The following is a 19223-nucleotide window of genomic DNA, read 5'->3' as shown; positions in this document are numbered from 1 at the left end:
CTTGGTTACCTACTTCTGCTTTACAGATGGAACCAGGACTGGCCCTCAAGATGAAGATGTGTTTATGCATATCGATGACCAGCTGCAAGCCAATCTCAGTGACATGTTGGCCAAATTAAATCTGTCACTGCCATCATATATGATTCCTACACTGTTCATCCCATGCGCTTATATGCCTTGGATTACTTCTGCAAAGTTGGATCGCGTCAAGCTTCGCCACCTTACTTCCCAGCTTAACCAAGAGCAATTGGAATCATATTCGTTGCTCAACACTCAAAAGCAGGCACCCGAGACTGAAATGGAAATTCGTTTGCAAAAACTCTGGGCAGAGAACCTGAATCTCCCAGAGTCTGCAATTGGTCGACAGGATAATTTCTTGCGCATCGGTGGTGACTCTATTGCTGCTATCCGTCTTGTTTCAATGGCTCGTAACGCTGGAATTGCTCTTACAGTCAACGACATCCTAGGCGATGCTCGTTTGATTGCAGTTGCAGCCAAGGCTATCGATATTGACGCCAGTCGCGATAATTCGATGCCACTTGAAGCCTTTAGCCTCTTATCTGCTGGTACAGAAGACTTCATTCTATCCCCTACATTCAAAGACGGGTATGCCCTTGCCGCCGACCAGTTCATCGAGGATGCCTATCCTTGTAGCAAGCTCCAGGAAGGCCTCATGGCCCTGTCTGTTAAACAACCGGGCTCTTATATCGCCAAGTATGTTTATAAGCTCTCTAAGCACGTCGACATCCCTCGATTCAAGCTGGCTTGGGAACGCACTGTGGAGATGGCTTGCAATTTGCGTACTAGAATCGTTCAAGCTGGAGGTTCTTCTATCCAGATTATCATTAGCAGCGATGTTGCCTGGGATGAAACGTATGGTGATTTACAGTCATCGCTTGCTGGTGCTCAGACTATAGAGATGGGTTATGGGTCTCGACTCTGCCAATACGCTCTTATAAACGATTCTGACAGCACCTACTTTATGTGGAATGTGCATCACGCCATCACAGACGGCATATCCACTCAAAATATTATGAGGACGCTTTTCAACATTTATAACGGTGTTGAAATGTCACCTCTGCCGTCATATGCCCGTTTCATCGAGTACACTCTCAGCTTCGATGAAGATGCCACTGCAAGCTACTGGAAGTCGCAACTTCGCAATGCTCAAAAGGCAATCTTCCCTCCTACAAGCAGTGTGTCTCATAATACACCTGATGTTACTCGCATACTCGAGACGTCAATCGAGTTGCCAAATGACATGAAGAATTCGACCATCACAATAGCTACAGTTGTCCGATCAGCGTGGGCTATTGTCCTTGCTAGATACTGTGATTCTGAAGATGTGACCTTTGGTACTACAATTTCCGGCCGTCAGGCACCGGTGCCCGAAATCATGGAAATGGCTGGCCCTACAATTGCGACTGTTCCAGTCCGTATTTGCATCGACCGTCGACAGCCTATTTCTGATTTCCTTGAAGGCGTCCAGAAGCAGACCCTAGAGATGACTGCCTTCGAGCAGTATGGACTTCAGAATATCGCCAGATTAAGCGAGGATATCCGTGATGCCTGCGACTTTGGCAGCATCCTAGTTGTCCAGCCCATGCAGCATTTCAGTGGCACGAGCAGTGACGATGATCTTTTCCTAAGCGCTGATGTTGGGGCTACCAGTGTCGCCGACGCTGTACAAAACTACTTTTCCTACCCGCTGGTTGTCCAAGCTCACTTATACAAGGATCAAGTAAAGCTTATGCTTATGTACGACTCCAAAGTCCTCCCAGAAGCTCAATTGACTGCGCTCTCACATCAGTTTGGCCATGTTATGACCCAGCTCAACAGCTCGAGCTCTGCTGCTCTTGAAACGGTCTCCGTCTTCTCACCCTACGATGTACAGACAGCAAAGTCATTCAATGCAGCAGTTCCTGAGATTGTTGATTCCTGCATGCATGATTTAATTGAGAAGCAGGCCAGATTAAACCCATCTGCTCCAGCGGTTGCCGCTTGGGACGGAAACTTCACGTATAGCGAGCTTAATAATGCTGCTAATAAGCTGGCTCATCATCTTATCAATGTCTATGGTGTCAAGCTCAACGACTTTGTCCACGTTTGCTTTGAGAAATCAGCCTGGTACATAGTCTCAATACTTGCAATCAGCAAGGCTGGCGCGACTTGGGTCCCGTTAGATCCTTTCCACCCAGAACAACGGTTACGATCAATCGTTAGCCAGACAAAAGCCACTTTAGCCTTGGTGTCGCCAGGCAACGTGGAACTTCTTTCCGCTTTGGTTGACAGTGTTATCGCGATAACCGCCGATCTAGACATCTCCCTTCCCGAGCAAGACGGAGTTCAAAGCCCCAATGTATCTGTCCCATCCCAAACAGCTGCATATGTCCTGTTCACGTCCGGCTCGACAGGTGTGCCAAAGGGAGTCATTATAGAACATGGCTCTCTTTGCACAAGTCAAAATGACATTGCTAAGAGACTCCGCTATCATTCAAACGTGCGCATCTTGCAGTTCTCCGCGTTTGTATTCGACTTCTCTATTAGTGAAATCATCATGTCACTAGTTCACGGAGCATGTGTTTGCGTTCCTTCCGAGGAGCAGCGAATGACTGGCATTGTTGATTTTATTCGCGATATGAAAATCAACTGGCTGTATCTTACGCCTTCCTTCTTACGCACATTAAATCCAAGCGATGTCCCTGCTGTTGAATTGGTTCTTATGGGTGGCGAGGCCGTGCCACGCGATGTGTTCAATACCTGGATTGGTCGCGTTCGTTTATTCAACGCCTGGGGCCCTACAGAGTCATGTGTTATGGGCACCATTCATGAATTTGAATCTGCTGACGAGTCGCCCTTGACTATCGGCTCTCCCGTTGGAGGGTTTTGCTGGATTGTCGATCCAGAAAATCCACAGCTCCTTGCGCCAATTGGAACTCTCGGTGAGGTTGTTATTCAAGGACCGACTTTACTGCGCGAATACCTCGATAATCCAGAAAAGACCCAAGAGGCAACTGTACAGACGTTGCCGGATTGGGCCCCCTTGCCTGATGATAGAAACTGGAATCGTTTTTACAAAACTGGGGACTTGTGTTCTTACAACGCTAACGGCACTATTGAGTTTTCTTCTCGTAAGGATACACAAACGAAGATTCGCGGCCTGCGTGTTGAATTAGGCGAAATCGAGTTTCATATTCAGGCCTCACTGAAAGATCTTCGCCAGACCGTTGTCGACGTTGTCCAAACCGACAACGGTTCCAATTTGGTTGCATACCTGTGTTTCTCCGATGAGATACGCCAACTTCACGATGCCGATGAGAATGGCCCCTTTACTCCAATGAGCCCAGAACTTCAAGAAGAGCTTGTTGGCGTGGTAGGTCAGTTGAACGTGACATTGCCGAGATATATGATTCCTACCTTCTACATTCCGTGCAAGTACATGCCTGCTATTACATCTGGCAAGCTTGATCGAAAGGAATTGAAAAAGCAAACCTCAGCTCTTAGCCAACATGGCCTCACAAAGTTTTCTCTCTATGGAGTCGACAAACGCGCCCCTGAGACCGCAATGGAACTTGAGCTCCAGAAAATCTGGTCAACAGTTCTTTCTACTCCTGCAGAGTTAATTGGTCGCGATGATAGCTTCCTTGGCTTAGGAGGCGACTCAATTATGGCGATCCATCTAGTCAGCGCATGTGACGAAGCCGGAATTTCCATTACGGTTAAAGATATCTTTGATGATCCCCGTTTATCTGCCGTCGCGTCTCGAGCTCGCCGGCTTGAAAACATTGAACAAGAGATGCCAATCGTTCCTTTCAGTCTACTGTCTAACCATACCTACGATCTAGCTCTCGCTACGACAGTTGGATCTCAATGTTCACTATCCTCTAGCCACGACATTGAGGATGCCTACCCATGTTCCAAGCTTCAAGAAGGCCTTATGGCTTTATCTATTAAACAACGCGGTTCCTACGTTGCACAGTATGTATACAAGCTATCCAAGAACGTCAACCTTGCCAAATTCAAGGCCGCTTGGGAGCAAACTCTCGAGCTTTGCGCGTCGCTTCGAACCCGTATTGTCATGCTAGATGGTGCCTGTGCGCAAATCATAGTGGCTGGACCAGCAGAGTGGGATGAAACTTGCCCAACAGACCTGAAGGGTGCTATAGAAGCTACCCACTCTGAGATGACTTACGGTTCACTGCTTAATCGTTATGCTCTGGTCCAAGATGCCGAATATGGCAATCACTTCATCTTGGTCACCCACCATGCCGTCCATGATGGTTGGACACTTCGAATCATCATGAACACGCTCTATAGCATATATCTGGACCAGAAGCTTCCCTCGCTTACTCCATATTCTGCTTTTATTCGTTACACGCTCAACATTAACTCTGAAGAAGCCAGTAGTTTCTGGAACGAGCAGCTGAGAAATGCTAAACGTGCTACGTATCCGCCAATGCCTCGAATTGAGACTCACACTGGTATCACTCGCATGATGAGCAAGACGATTTCTTTCCCTCCAACTACAAAGACTATTACCACAAAGGCCACTATCCTTCGCGCTGCATGGGCAATTCTGCTGGCACGTTATTGCGATTCTGACGATATCACTTTTGGAACTACTATTTCCGGCCGACAAGCTCATGTGCGTGGAATCACGGAAATGCCAGGCCCAGCAGTTGCTACCGTTCCAATTCGTGTGCGCGTTGATGCTACTAAGCCAGTTTCCCGCTTCCTCAGTGATATACAGTCACAGGCAACCGACATGATTGCGTTCGAACAATTCGGTCTTCAGAATATCACAAAATTGAGTGCTGATGCAAAAGACGCCTGTGAATTCTCTTCCCTTCTTGTTATTCAGCCTCGAACGCATTTGGATTCGATCGATGGCAAAGATTCCTCTGAACCCCTGATGGCTCTATCTGTGGAGGCCCGAAATGCCGAGCAGTTGATGCAGAACTATTTTACCTACCCTCTAGTTATCCAGGGCCACGTTTTTGACGATTCCATCCAATTACTCCTGACCTATGACTCGACAATCTTGTCAGAGATTGAAATGGAAGCCCTTTCTCATCAATTCGACACCGTCGCCAAGCAGCTAGTTACTGAATCTGATGATCCAATTAGTTCTGTCGCGGTTGCCGGCGAATGGGACCTTGAACAGGCCAAAAAGTGGAATACTGAAAATCCCGAACTTTTGGATACTTGTATTCACAGCCTCGTCGAGAAACAATCGTTGGTCCGACCAAATGCGCCCGCTGTGTGTGCTTGGGATGGTGAGATGACCTATAGCGAGCTCAACAACGCTGCAAACAAGCTCGCTCATCATATCGTCAAGGCAGGCGTCAGGTCCAACGACTTGGTGCACGTCTGCTTCGAAAAATCACTTTGGTTCTTCGTCTCTATTCTCGCGATCAATAAAGCAGGTGCAGCTTGGGTTCCCCTTGATCCCTCTCATCCCAAGCAACGTCTGCACCAAGTTGCGGCTCAGACAATGGCCAAGCTAGCACTCTCGTCTCCTACCAATGCAGCTCTGTGCAGAGACATTGTGGGAGCCGTTATCGAAGTCAACCACAGCCTCATTCATGAGCTTTCAGAGACGTATGATGGTGTTCAAGGGCCTACTATCAACGTACCCTCAAGCAATGCTGCTTACGTTCTCTTCACGTCGGGATCGACAGGTACTCCCAAAGGTCTCGTCATGCAGCACCGCGCTGTCTGCACAAGCCAAACTGCCATTGCTCAGAGACTGCATCTTACCGAGGATGTCAGAATCCTTCAGTTTGCCGCCTACGTCTTTGACCTGTCCATTGGCGAGATTGTAGGACCGCTGATCCACGGAGCCTGTATATGCGTGCCGTCAGAAGAGATGAGGTTCAATGGCTTAAAGGAATTTATCCAAGACAAGGCTGTTAACTGGGCGTTCCTTACGCCTTCGTTCGTTCGAACGCTCAAGCCTGAAGACATTCCCAGTATTGAGCTGTTACTTTTAGCTGGTGAAGCTGTTGGCAGAGATATTCTGAGCATGTGGTTTGGTAAGGTACGCCTTATCAATGGCTGGGGCCCAGCTGAAACTTGTGTTTTTTCCACTTTGCACGAATGGACTTCTATCAACGAGTCTCCTTTAACCGTCGGCAAGCCTGTTGGCGGGCACTGCTGGATCGTTGATAGCGAAGACTCTAGCAAATTAGCACCGATTGGTTGCTTGGGTGAAGTCGTTCTGCAAGGGCCTACCTTACTCCAAGAATATCTCGCTGATCCACAAAGGAGTAAAGACGCAATCATCACCTCGCTGCCCGCCTGGGCACCGAAGCAAGACTCTCAACCATGGAGCCGCTTTTACAAGTCAGGGGATTTGTGTTTCTATAACCCCGACGGGACAATTGAGTTTTCATCTCGCAAGGACACGCAGGTTAAAATTCGTGGTCTTCGTGTTGAATTAGGCGACGTTGAGCACCATATTCGCAAATGCCTGGACGGCGTTCGCCAAGTTGCCGTTGATGTTCTCAGATCAGAAACAGGAACCAACTTGGTTTCGTATCTCTGCTTCAACGACGATTCCCAGCCTGGTTCATTGGACACAAAAGCTAGCGACATCTATTTGCCCCTTGATTCTGATGTTCAGTCTCGCATTACTGCGATGATTGGTGAACTTAACGTGAACCTGCCTCGTTACATGATTCCCACGCTATTTATTCCTTGCAAATTCATGCCAGTCATCACTTCGACCAAGTTAGACAGGAAGACGCTGAAAGCAATGACAGCCTCGCTTGACCGGGATCAATTAGCACTGTATTCGCTTATTGATAGCAAAAAGCGTGCCCCCGAGACTCCAATGGAAGTATGCCTCCAAGCTATCTGGGCTGAAATCCTCAATCTCCCTGTCGAGTCCATCGGCCGCGATGATGGCTTCCTCCAGATTGGTGGAGATTCTATCACTGCAATCCACCTAGTGTCAAAGGCCCGTGAAGCCGGTGTATCAATTCTCGTCAAAGACGTGTTCACCGACTCTCGTCTCCTCGCCGTGGCTTCTAAAGCCGTCCTCTGTGACACAACTCAGCAGCAACAGGAAGCGGCCGCTCCTTTCAGCCTCTTAAATGAGCAAGTTCGAGCTCTAGTGCTTGGCGGTGACGTTCGCAAGTCATGCGGCCTTTCCAACGACCAAACTATCGATGATGCCTACCCTTGTACTTCCCTACAGGAGGGCCTCATGGCATTAACTGTGAAGCAGCCGGGATCTTATGTTGCCACGTATACTTACAAGCTGGCCTCCTTTGTCGATGTAGAACGGTTCAAAGCTGCATGGAGCCGCACCATTGAACTGTGCGGCAACATGCGTACGAGAATCGCTCTGGTCAACGGCACGCCAATCCAGCTACTGCTCAAGGAAGACAACCAGTGGCAGTCAATGGAGAATGAAACGCTAGCCTCGGTCACAAAATCCCCTCGAAACTTGCTTGTTGGCTATGGAACCCCTCTCTGTTGGTATGGCATTCTTACGGAGAAGAATGACCGATACCTTGTGTGGTCAGCCCACCACTCCATCTACGACGGCTGGGTCATGCGTATCTTGTTGACAACCCTATACAGTGCCTACCATGGCGCTGACATGACAACGCTGTATCCCTACTCTGGGTTCATCAAGTATAGCATGGAGCTGGATAGCACTACTTCTGCCAACTTCTGGCGCGAACAACTATCTGGTTCTAAGAGAGCAGCTTTCCCGGCTCGCCAGTCCCCTACTAGCTCAAAATCGTCAACCCGAGTCTTCAAATCCACTGTCAAGATTGGACAGCCCAGCCAAAGTACTATTACAAGGGCCTCTATTCTGAGGGCTGCTTGGGCCATTGTCCTTGCTCGTTATTGTGACACTGAAGACGTGAGCTTCGGAACAACTGTCTCTGGGCGCCATGCTCCTGTGGCTGGTCTCGAAACTATGCCAGGCCCAATGATTGCGACAGTTCCTGTCCGCATTCGAATGGATCGTACTACTACCAAGGCTCAATTCCTCACCGACGTTCAAAACCAAGCCCATGAGATGGTAGCCTATGAACAGTTCGGTCTTCAAAACATCTCTAAGCTGAGCCAAGATGCCAAAGATACCTGCGATTTTTCGAGTCTGCTCGTCATTCAACCTCCTGCTCAGAGCCTCTCGGAGGATGAGCTGGAAGGCAGCATCTTAGTCTATGGCAGCGAAGAGCAGAATAATACGGAAGATGCCATGCAGGATTACTTCAACTATCCCCTGGTGATCATAATGAACACTTTCAATGATCACATTACGCAACGCTTCTTCTATAATACCGACATCTTGACCGAGGATCGCGTCTCTGCCTTATCGCAGCATATTAGCCACGTTGTAGAGCAGCTGTCGGATAACGGCGATGGGAACCTTGATAACATTGATCTTGTGGGCGAGTGGGATATCCAGCATGCTCTAGAATCCACTCGACTTAAGCCATCCACAGACGCTTGTACGCACTGGCTTATCCAGGACCGTATCAAGGCGCAGCCTAACGAACCCGCGATCTCATCTTGGGACGGAAACCTCACCTACGCCGAACTAGGTACTCTTGCAAACCGTTTGGCATGGAAACTTCAAGACCTTGGAGTCGGACCTGAATCGCTCATTCCACTGTGCTTCCCCAAATCTACATGGGCTGTTGTGGCAATGGTCGCCATTGTCATGGCTGGAGGTGCTTTTGTTCCTCTTGACCCTAACGCACCAGCTGCTCGTCTTCAAGGCCTTGTTGAGGATACAAAGGCAGCTTTGGCAGTTGCCAGCCCATCGTGTCAAGATGCCCTCCGTGATGTTGGTATCGACGTATTCGTTGTCGATGAGGCTCTATTACTTGAGCTTTCAGACCCTGTGTCGGCAGTCACGTCTTCAGTACAACCAGACAATGCAAGCGTCGTCCTCTTCACATCAGGATCGACCGGCAAACCCAAGGGCATGGTGATTCAGCATAACAGCTTGTGTTCATCCGGAAATGCTTATGGTACGGACCTTAACATCGGACCGGGCACGCGTGTGTTCCAATTTTCTGCTTATACATTCGACGTCGGTGTCCTTGACTGTCTTGTTTCCCTTATGCGAGGCGCAACTATTTGCATTCCATCAGACCATGCACGCCTCAATGACCTAGCGGGTGCTATGACTGCAACCAAGGCCAACTGGGTGTTCCTTACACCTACTGTTGCAGATCTTCTTTCACCGGCCGACGTTCCACATCTCAAGGTTCTCTGTTTAGGTGGTGAAGCTATTAGTAAGAAATGCGCAGAACGCTGGACTAACTACACCGAAGTTCACGGTCTATATGGCCCCGCCGAAGCATCTATATGCGCCTGGAATCCTTGTGTTGGTAGATCTGGCCTCTCAACTAATATTGGACGACCTACGTCCTCGGCCTTTTGGGTAGTTGAACCCAGTGACAGTAAGCAACTTGTCCCCGTGGGCTGCATTGGCGAGCTTCTCATTGAAGGCCCGATGCTTGCTCGAGGATATCTAAATGTTAGCGCTGAAGTTGCTTCGAACTGGATGGAAAACGTGGACTGGCTCCCAGGTATAGATGTTAAGAGAGTCTACAAAACCGGCGACTTGGTTCGACGCAACGCCGATGGCACTTTTGACTTCGTTGGTCGAAAAGACACGCAAGTTAAGCTCCATGGTCAGCGTGTTGAACTTGGCGAGATTGAGACTCGTATTCACGAGTTTCTCCCAACCGATATGGCAGCCATAGTGGCCATTGTTAAAGATGAGCATGAACACGACAATCTGTTCGCCTTCCTTTGGTACACTGAAGGTGCCGCCGCCTCTAGATCTGCTGCCTCTTTGATGGAGGCAATCACTGATCAGGCTCGTGCCGTAATTTCTCACGTTGACTCTTCTCTGGGTCTGGTACTGCCGTCATATATGATTCCATCATCCTACCTAATTTTCGAGGGTACGCCTGAGCAGACAGTGAATGGAAAGGTCAACCGTCGTGCGCTACTTGCCCACGCTCAAAATTTATCGACTCAAGATCGTCTGCTCTTCGCACCCAAGATTGGCGAGAATGAACCACCAACTACACCCATGGAATTCAAGCTCAGAGACCTTTGGGCCCAAGTCCTTCACATTGATGTCCAGTCGATTGGCAAGAATGATAGCTTTTTGCGCATTGGAGGTGACTCCATCAGTGCCATTCAGCTGGTGTCTGTGGCTCAGCAGAATAACATTGGTCTCACAGTCGCTACTATTTTCAATGATCCCCGTCTATCTCAGATGGCGGAGGCTGCCAATGTTGATGAAATCATGCCATCTTACGAGACCAAGCCTTTCAGCATTATTCCTGCCTCCATCATGGATCATGTTCTTACCGAAGTGCGATCCCAGTGCGATTTGCCTGAGTCTGCAATCATCGAGGATGCATATCCATGTACGCGCCTTCAAGAAGGCCTGATGATACTAGCAGTCAAGCAACCGGGGTCATATGTTGCCAAACATGTCTATCGTCTTGCAGCTAGCGTCGACATAGAACGCTTCAAACACGCTTGGGATCAGACTGTTGAGGCTTGTGCAGCCCTGAGAACACGATTTGTTCTTGTTGGTGACAGCATTTTCCAGGCCGTCATTCAAGATTCAGTTCCCTGGCAAGTTTCTTCCGATCTCCGGTCATTTACCATGTCCATGGAAAATTCTCACATGGGATACGGTACTCCTCTTTGTAAATTCGCAATCATTGAGCAGGACGACGAGAAATACTTTGCATGGAATATCCACCACACAATTTTTGATGGATGGACTCTCCCATTGATAATGGGCACTCTCCATGCCTTCTACCACGGCAGTGAGATTCCATCGCTCCTCTCATATTCCGGCTTTGTGAAATACGTGGAAGATATGGATTATGCCGCTGCTAGTGAGTACTGGACTCAACAATTAGACGGTGCTAAGAAAGCAACATTCCCTCTCGGCAATGAAACGGCCAAGAGCAAAAGGTCGGAGGCGTCAACTCGCATCATGCACAGCGCGATTCAATTCCCTCGCTCTACTAGTACTTCAGTTACTAAAGCCTCGATCCTCCGAGCAGCATGGGCCGTTGTGCTTGCACGATATAACGAGTCTGACAGTGTTTGCTTTGGAACTACGGTTTCTGGCCGCCACGCCCCTGTTCCCGGCCTCGAACGAATGCCTGGTCTTGTAGTCGCGACTGTCCCAGTTCACGTAAAACTGGACCAAAATCAGTCTTTGAGCAGCTTTTTAGAGGGGATTCAATCACAAGCGTCTCAAATGGTTGCTTATGAACAATTTGGCATCCAAAACATTTCGAAACTAAATGCTCAAGCCAGAGAGGCTTGTGACTTTGCTAGTTTATTGGTTGTGCAGCCTACCCAGCACATCACTTCGACTTCGAGCGAGGAAGAAGAGGCTATACTAACGGCTACAATAACAGATGACATTGAATCTGATGAATTGCTGGAAAACTACTTCAACTATCCCTTGGTTTTACAGTGCCATTTACTGGATGATTGCGTCAATCTTGTCTTTGTTTACGATGATGGTCTTATTGCTGAGCACCAGCTAGTCGGCCTTTCTCACCAGTTTGAACATGTTGTTACCCAATTACTTGCTCAAGACGATAGCCCTCTATCCACAATCTCAATGGCAAGTGAATGGGATCTCGAATTCGCGTCTGCATCAAACAGCATTGAGCCTGATGTTGTAGAAGACTGCATTCACAACTTGATTGAGCGGCAAGCTCTACTCAGCCCAGATGCTCCAGCTATTAATGCCTGGGATGCCGATTTCACCTACTCTGAGCTGGACTGTGCCGCCAATAGATTGGCAAATTACCTTATTCAGTCTATGGACGTGAAAGTGGGTGACTTTGTTCATGTGTGCTTTGAGAAATCGGCCTGGCACATAGTCTCAATTCTGGCCATTAACAAAGCTGGCGCAGCTTGGATACCTCTCGACCCTTCGCATCCCACTGAGCGCCACCAACAAGTTGTCGGTCAAACTGGCTCCTCGTTAGCTCTTACTTCACCAGCCAATGCTTCCAAGTGTGCTGCCCTAGTGACTCATGTCCTAGAAGTTACGCAAGAGCTCGACGACAGACTTGTCGCTGATATACGTATCAACGACACAAGTCCAGCCACCAGTGTTACTCCTCAGGATATTGCTTATATCATTTTTACGTCTGGCTCGACCGGCGTTCCCAAGGGTGTTATCATTGAGCACATGACCCTCTGTAGCAGTCAGACCTCTGCTAGTAAAAGGCTTGGCTACACTCCTGGCGTTCGAATGCTTCAATTCGCCTCATTTGTCTTTGACGCATGCATTGCGGAAATACTTACGACGCTAATTTCAGGAGCCTGTGTGTGTGTCCCATCTTGGGAGATGCAGATGAGTTCCCTTGCAAGCTACATTCGCCAGGCAAACGTCAATTGGGCATTACTAACCCCGTCTTTTGCTCGCACTATTGATCCGGCAGAAGTTCCTTGTTTAGAGCTTTTGGTCCTAGTTGGCGAAGCTGTTAGTCGCGATGTCTTTGAGCTTTGGTTTGGCAAGCTTCGTCTGTTCAATGGATGGGGTCCTACTGAGACTTGCGTCTTTGGCGCCGTACATGAATGGAAGTCTGTCCAGGAATCCCAGCTAACAATTGGTACGCCGATCGGCGGCTACTGCTGGCTTGTTGACCCCGAAAATCCACAGAAGTTAGCTCCGACAGGCACACTCGGCGAGGTTGTCATTCAGGGGCCTAATTTATTCCGCGGGTACCTATCCGATGAAGAGAAGACAGCCTCCTCAATTGTCACTTCTCTACCCCAATGGGCGCCTAATCGCCACTGGAGCCGATTTTATAAGACAGGAGATCTGGCCATTTACAACGCCGATGGAACTCTCCAGTATTATAGCCGCAAGGACACACAGGTCAAAATCCGTGGCCTTCGCGTGGAATTGGGCGAAATCGAATATCATGTTCGTGAAAGCCTTGAAGGCGTCCAGCAAGTCGCTGTTGATGTATTCAAGACCGAGGCCGGCGCCAATCTTGTTTCGTTCATTTGCTTCAACAACGATACTCTTCCTGCTAGCACCACTGGTGATATGACCAGCGAAGATGTCATCTTGCCACTCACAGCTGATATAAAAAACAGTATCAATGACCTACAAGGCCGTCTCAATACTGCCTTACCTGGTTATATGATTCCTACACTGTTTGTTCCTTGCAAGGCCATGCCACTTGTTACCTCTGGTAAACTTGATAGGAAGCTTTTACTAAATCTCACCGCGTCTTTATCAAAAGAGCACCTTGAGAAATATGCACTCTCTGATGGCGAGAAGAGACAGCCAGAGACGGAGATGGAATACCGTGTACGTGAGCTTTGGGCTTCTCTTTTGAGTGTGCCTCCCGCCACTATTGGTCGCGATGATAACTTCTTGAGAATTGGCGGTGACTCTATAGCTGCAATTCGGCTTATGAACATTGCGCGTGATCATGGTATTTCCCTCAGTGTCAATGATATATTCAACGATGCTCGACTCCTCGCTGTTGCTGCCAAGGCTATCGATATAGACGGCGACGCGGAAGAGATGAAGCCCATTGAATCGTTTAGTCTTCTCGATCAAGACCGCGTAACCATGGTTCATAACACCTCCGAGCTTCAACTCCCCACTGGAATGGAGATTGAAGACGCCTTCCCATGCTCCAAGCTTCAGGAAGGCTTAATGGCTTTAGCTGTAAAGCAGCCTGGATCTTACATTACCAAATATCACTACCGCCTGCCGGCGCATGTTGATGTTTCCAGGTTCAAGCGAGCATGGGAGCGAACAGTGGAACTATGTGCTAACATGCGCACTCGCATTATCAACGTTGGCGGTATGACGGTCCAGGTAGTCATCAAGAACGATGTTGTTTGGGAAGACACCCATAACATGAGCCTTGCATCCTATCTTCGCGCTCCCCAAGTTACTGACATGACCTATGGTTCTCGCCTTTGTCGATATGCATTGATTGAAGAGACAGGCCAAGACGTTCAATTTGTATGGAACATTCATCATGCCGTTTTTGATGGCTGGTCGACGCCCATTATTCTGAGGACTTTATACAGTGCCTATCAAGGCACTGAGCTGCCCAAGATCGAGAATTATGCCAGGTTCATCAAGTATACGATGGGTATCAGCCATGAAGAGGCCAGCGAGTACTGGATGAGAGAGCTCCACGATGTCAAGAAAGCAACTTTCCCTCTGTCTGTCTCCACCGGGATGGCTGACAAGGGGACTATCACGCGCTTTATGGAAACTCGAATCGATCTACCACAGAATAGCGTGGGAGTCACGAAAGCAACAATCCTTCGCGCAGCATGGGCAGTGGTTCTTGCGCGCTACTGTGATACCGATGATGTCTGCTTCGGTACGACAATCTCGGGTAGACAGGCGCCTGTCCCTGGGCTGACGGAGATGCCTGGCCCAGTTATCGCAACTGTGCCGATTCGAGTCCGTTTGGATCGACAGAAATCCATGGACCAGCTGCTTCAAGATGTTCAAGACCAAGCTACTCAAATGGTTGCTTATGAACAATTCGGGCTTCAAGGTATAGGCAAATTAAGTGCTGACGCTAAAGAGGCTTGTGATTTCTCATCGCTTCTTGTTATTCAGCCCGTGCAAACTTTGATGCATAACGATGATGGTGAAGACGCCTTGTTGGCGGCACCCGGTTCTGTGGGCGAGACGACAGAAGAATCGATGCAAAACTATTTCTCGTATCCGTTGGTTATTCAAGGGCATTTGCATGATGGCTTTATCAATCTTGTATTGATTTACAATTCTCGCATTCTACCCGACTCACAGCTTGTGGCGCTCTCACAGCAGTTCAAAAATACGGTTGAACAGCTTGTCTCCCAGCCTCAGCTAAGACTTGAGTCTCTGTCCATCACTTCAGACTGGGACGTCAGCCAATCCCTCAAATTCAACCCCGAGGTCCCTGAAATAATCGACTCATGTGTCCATGAACTTATTGAGGCGCAGGCCAAAATTCGTCCCGGTGCTGTCGCAATTAACGCCTGGGATGCCAAATTAACTTATGCCGAACTCAACTGCGCTGCCAATCGCCTTGCCAATCATCTTGTGACCGTATGCAAACTCGGCGTTGGAGACTTGGTTCACGTGTGCTTCGAAAAGTCAGCGTGGTTCTTTGTGTCTATTCTCGCAATCAACAAAGCTGGTGCTGCTTGGGTTCCCCTAGACCCTTCTCACCCAGAAAAGAGGCTCCGGCAAGTCGTATCCCAAACAGGTGCCAAGATCGCACTGGCTTCACCCGATAATACCACCCTGTGTGCAGCCTTAGTTGAGTCTGTTATAACTGTCAACTCGAAGCTTGATCTGGAGCTATCCAAGGTCAAGAAGTACAGCCAGAAAGGCCCAGTGACTACTGTGTCTCCCGAAAGTCCTGTTTACGTTCTATTTACTTCCGGGTCGACTGGAACGCCAAAGGGCTTGGTTATGCAGCACAAATCTGTATGCACGTCACAAACCGCTATAGTCAAGAGGCTTGGCCTAAGCCCAGATGTACGCATGTTGCAATTTGCGGCTTTCGTATTCGATCTTTCCATTGGTGAGATCATTGCACCCTTGATTACTGGTGCATGCTTGTGTATACCGTCAGATCACACTCGGATGAATGGGCTTGTGCAGTTTATTCGAGAAACAGACGTCAACTGGGCCTTCTTTACACCTTCGTTTATCCGTACGCTAAGTCCGTCAGAGGTTCCAAGCCTTGAACTTATCCTACTAGCAGGCGAGGCTGTCCCTCGAGACGTTCTTACCACTTGGTTCGGTAAAGTCCGTCTAGTCAACGGATGGGGACCAGCTGAGACCTGTGTATTCTCAACTCTCCACGAGTGGCAATCAGTCGACGAATCACCTCTTACAGTTGGTAAGCCCGTCGGTGGCTTCTGTTGGATCGTCGAGCCCGAGCATCCCGATCGCTTGGCTCCTATCGGAACACTAGGAGAGGTTGTCATTCAAGGCCCAACCTTATTACGAGAGTATCTAGCGGATCCTGAACGAACTCAAGCTTCTGTCTTGGATGATCTCCCTCAGTGGGCCCTTCGTTCTCGCCCTGATTCCAAGCACTGGAACAAGTTTTACAAGTCGGGAGATCTTTGCTACTATAACCAAGATGGTACGATTGAGTTTTCTACTCGTAAAGACACGCAAATCAAGATACGCGGCTTGCGTGTCGAGTTGGGTGAAGTTCAGCATCACGTCCAAAAAGCACTCGCTGAAGCACGACAAGTCGCTATTGACGTATACAAAGGCGAAAATGGAACGAACCTCGTTGCATATTTCTGTCTTAGTGATGAGACTCGAACTGCAGGTAGTGACGATGCTACTTCGACGGGGCCATTCTTACCGCTCGATGAAGATTTGCAATCCCATCTCGTAGCTGCCATTAGCCAACTCAGCATTTCCCTGCCACGCTACATGATTCCTACAATGTTCATCCTCTGCAGTTATATGCCCTTCATTACCTCGACAAAGCTTGATCGCAATGAACTGAAGAAGCTCACTAGCTGCCTGGATAAGGATCAAATTGCTCAATATTCTCTCCTCAGTAGCAAGAAGCGTTCGCCAGAAACCCCCATGGAGGTCTTTTTCCAGAAGCTTTGGTCTGAGCTGCTTGGAATATCGATTGAGTCCATTGGTTGTGACGATAGCTTCCTGGGCTTAGGTGGCGATTCCATTACTGCAATTCACATGGTCAGCGCGGCTCGCGAATTGGGCATTACGCTTGCTGTCAAAGAAATCTTTGACGACCCTCGCCTATTCGCTGTTGCCAGCAAGGCTCGTAATGTTGGAACAGATGAGCAAGCTTCTGACTTTGATGCCACCCCATTCTGCATGCTTGATACTTCCATGTTCCAGCTTGCTCTCAGTGATGACGTTCGAAGCCTCTGCAAGCTGGCCGCTAACGAGGAAGTGGAGGACGCCTATCCCACAACCATGTTCCAGGAGGGAATGATGGCTCTTTCTGTCAAACAGCCGGGCTCATATATTGCCAAATACGCCTATAGACTGTCAGATGACGCCGACATTGGTCGCTTCAAAGCAGCCTGGGAATACACCGTTGCCCTGTGCCCTACCATGCGCACGAGGATTGTTTTACTTGATGGCAATTGCACTCAGATAGTCATCAAAGAAAACGCCGAGTGGTCTTCGGATCATGTAAATGTACGGGCCGCTAGACAAGCTATCCAGGGTACCGAAATGACCTATGGCTCTCGCCTTTCACAGTCGGCTTTGGTGAGTGGCGATGATGGAGCCAACTACTTTTTCTGGACAGTGCATCACGCAGTGCACGATGGCTGGACCGTCCGTCTTATCATGACCACTCTTCAAAACGCATATTATCAGTCCGAGTTGCCCTCTCTGAAGCCATATTCTGGTTTCATCAACTATGTTGCAAGCATAAAGAATCAAGATACTATTGATTACTGGACCCAGCAGCTCCAAGGCGCCCAAAAGGCATCTTATCCTCCTACTGCGTCTGCGTCTGCATCGGAGGGCGCTATACGAATAACCACCAAGACTATCCAAGTTCCCGCTTCAGCTGATCCTGCCATCACAAAAGCTACCATCATCCGGGCCGCTTGGGCGATTCTGCTTGCTCGCTATTGTGATTCCGACGATGTAACCTTTGGCACATCGATTTCTGGAAGACAGGCTCCGATTTCAGGTCTTATGGATATGGCGGGGCCCGTAATCGCAACTGTCCCCGTCCGTGTACGCCTGGATCGGACACAGACTATCAGCAGTTATCTCCAAAGTATCCAAAATCAGGCTCATGAGATGGTTCCGTACGAGCAATACGGCTTGACAAACATTGGAAAGATTAATGCCGACTTTAAGGAAGCGTGTGATTTTACGAGCTTGTTGGTTGTACAGCCCCGAGCACACTTAGACTCACGCAATAAGTCCATGTCTGCTGAGAATGAAGTGTCGTCAGGCACTCTGCTCATGCCCACTGATATCGAAGGCAGCTCGGCTGAAGACTTGATGCAGGGATATTTCACTTATCCTCTTGTTATCCAAGGCCACCTTTTCAGCAATTCGATTGAGCTGTTCATCACATATGACTCTTCTGTGCTCTCTGAGTTCGCCATAGAGGCCATAGGCCATCAATTCAGCCATGTGGCTTCCCAGCTCTTTGCGGGTGGCGAACTTACCCTAGGAGATCTGACAATTGCTTCCGACTGGGACCTTCAACGTGCCACTGAGTTCAATCACGAAATCCCCGAGATAGTAGACGCCTGCGTCCATCACATCATTGAAGCGCGTGCCAAGGAAGCTCCTAATTCGCCAGCCATCTGGTCATGGGATGGTGAATTGACCTACGGACAGCTTAACGAGTTGGCCAATATCCTAGCTCACCATCTGATCGCCGCCTATGATGTCCAGATTGAAGACCTTATCCACGTCTGCTTCGAAAAGTCGCTTTGGTACTGGGTAGCCGTTCTTGCTATCAACAAAGCCGGCGCTGTCTGGATTCCTCTTGACCCGTCCCATCCTGAGCAACGCATTCGTCAAGTCGTCTCACGAACCCGTTCAAAGTTGGCGCTCGTATCTGACACTACAAAACATGTGGTCTCTGGTATTATTGATCGAGTGATTGAGATTTCTCCGACACTATACGAACACCTGGATTCCCGCCTTGGAGCAGAGGAGCCACAGGTCCCAGTACTGCCTCACAATACCATTTACGTGATATTCACGTCCGGCTCCACGGGTACGCCCAAGGGGGTAGTCCAGACACATGGCAACGTTGCAACTAGTCTGACTGCTCTCACAAAGAGGATGGAAGTGGATTCAAGAGCGCGGATTCTCCAATTTTCTTCATACGTGTTCGATATGTCTGTTGGCGAAGGATTCCTCTATCTTATGGCCGGTGCTTGTGTCTTCATTCCTTCGGAAGATACCAGAATGGACGGCCTGAAGGAATTCATCAATGAGCACAAAATAAACAGCGTCTGGCTAACGCCATCTTTTGTGCAGACTATGACTCCAGAGGAGGTACCGTCAATCGATTTCATGATGGTGGGCGGCGAAGCTGTTCCTCGCGACATCATCACCACATGGGGTGAAAAGATTCGTTTATTCGAAGGCTGGGGTCCCACTGAGATTTGCGTTATCAGCTCGTTGCATGATGTTACATCTATTAATGCGTCTTCGTCAAATATTG

General features: G+C 48.9%; 1 protein-coding gene across 1 annotated transcript in view; it reads left to right on the top strand.

The window, feature by feature from the left end:
- The window catches only part of TrAtP1_012866 (putative Hybrid PKS-NRPS biosynthetic cluster), a gene marked incomplete at its 3' end in the record, with an annotated part of 66506 nt that overhangs the window by 35299 nt on the left and 11984 nt on the right, over positions 1-19223 (top strand). The window contains exons 9-10 of the mRNA XM_066115705.1: positions 27-9266; positions 9306-19223. Coding sequence (XP_065971804.1) covers positions 27-9266; positions 9306-19223 — 19158 coding nt within the window. The remainder of the gene's footprint in view (positions 1-26; positions 9267-9305) is intronic.

The sequence above is a fragment of the Trichoderma atroviride genome, chromosome 7 (assembly GCF_020647795.1).
Source record: "Trichoderma atroviride chromosome 7, complete sequence".
Lineage (NCBI taxonomy): Eukaryota > Fungi > Ascomycota > Sordariomycetes > Hypocreales > Hypocreaceae > Trichoderma > Trichoderma atroviride.
Note: the sequence above shows the minus strand (reverse complement) of the source record. Positions and strands in the feature narration are given on the sequence as shown.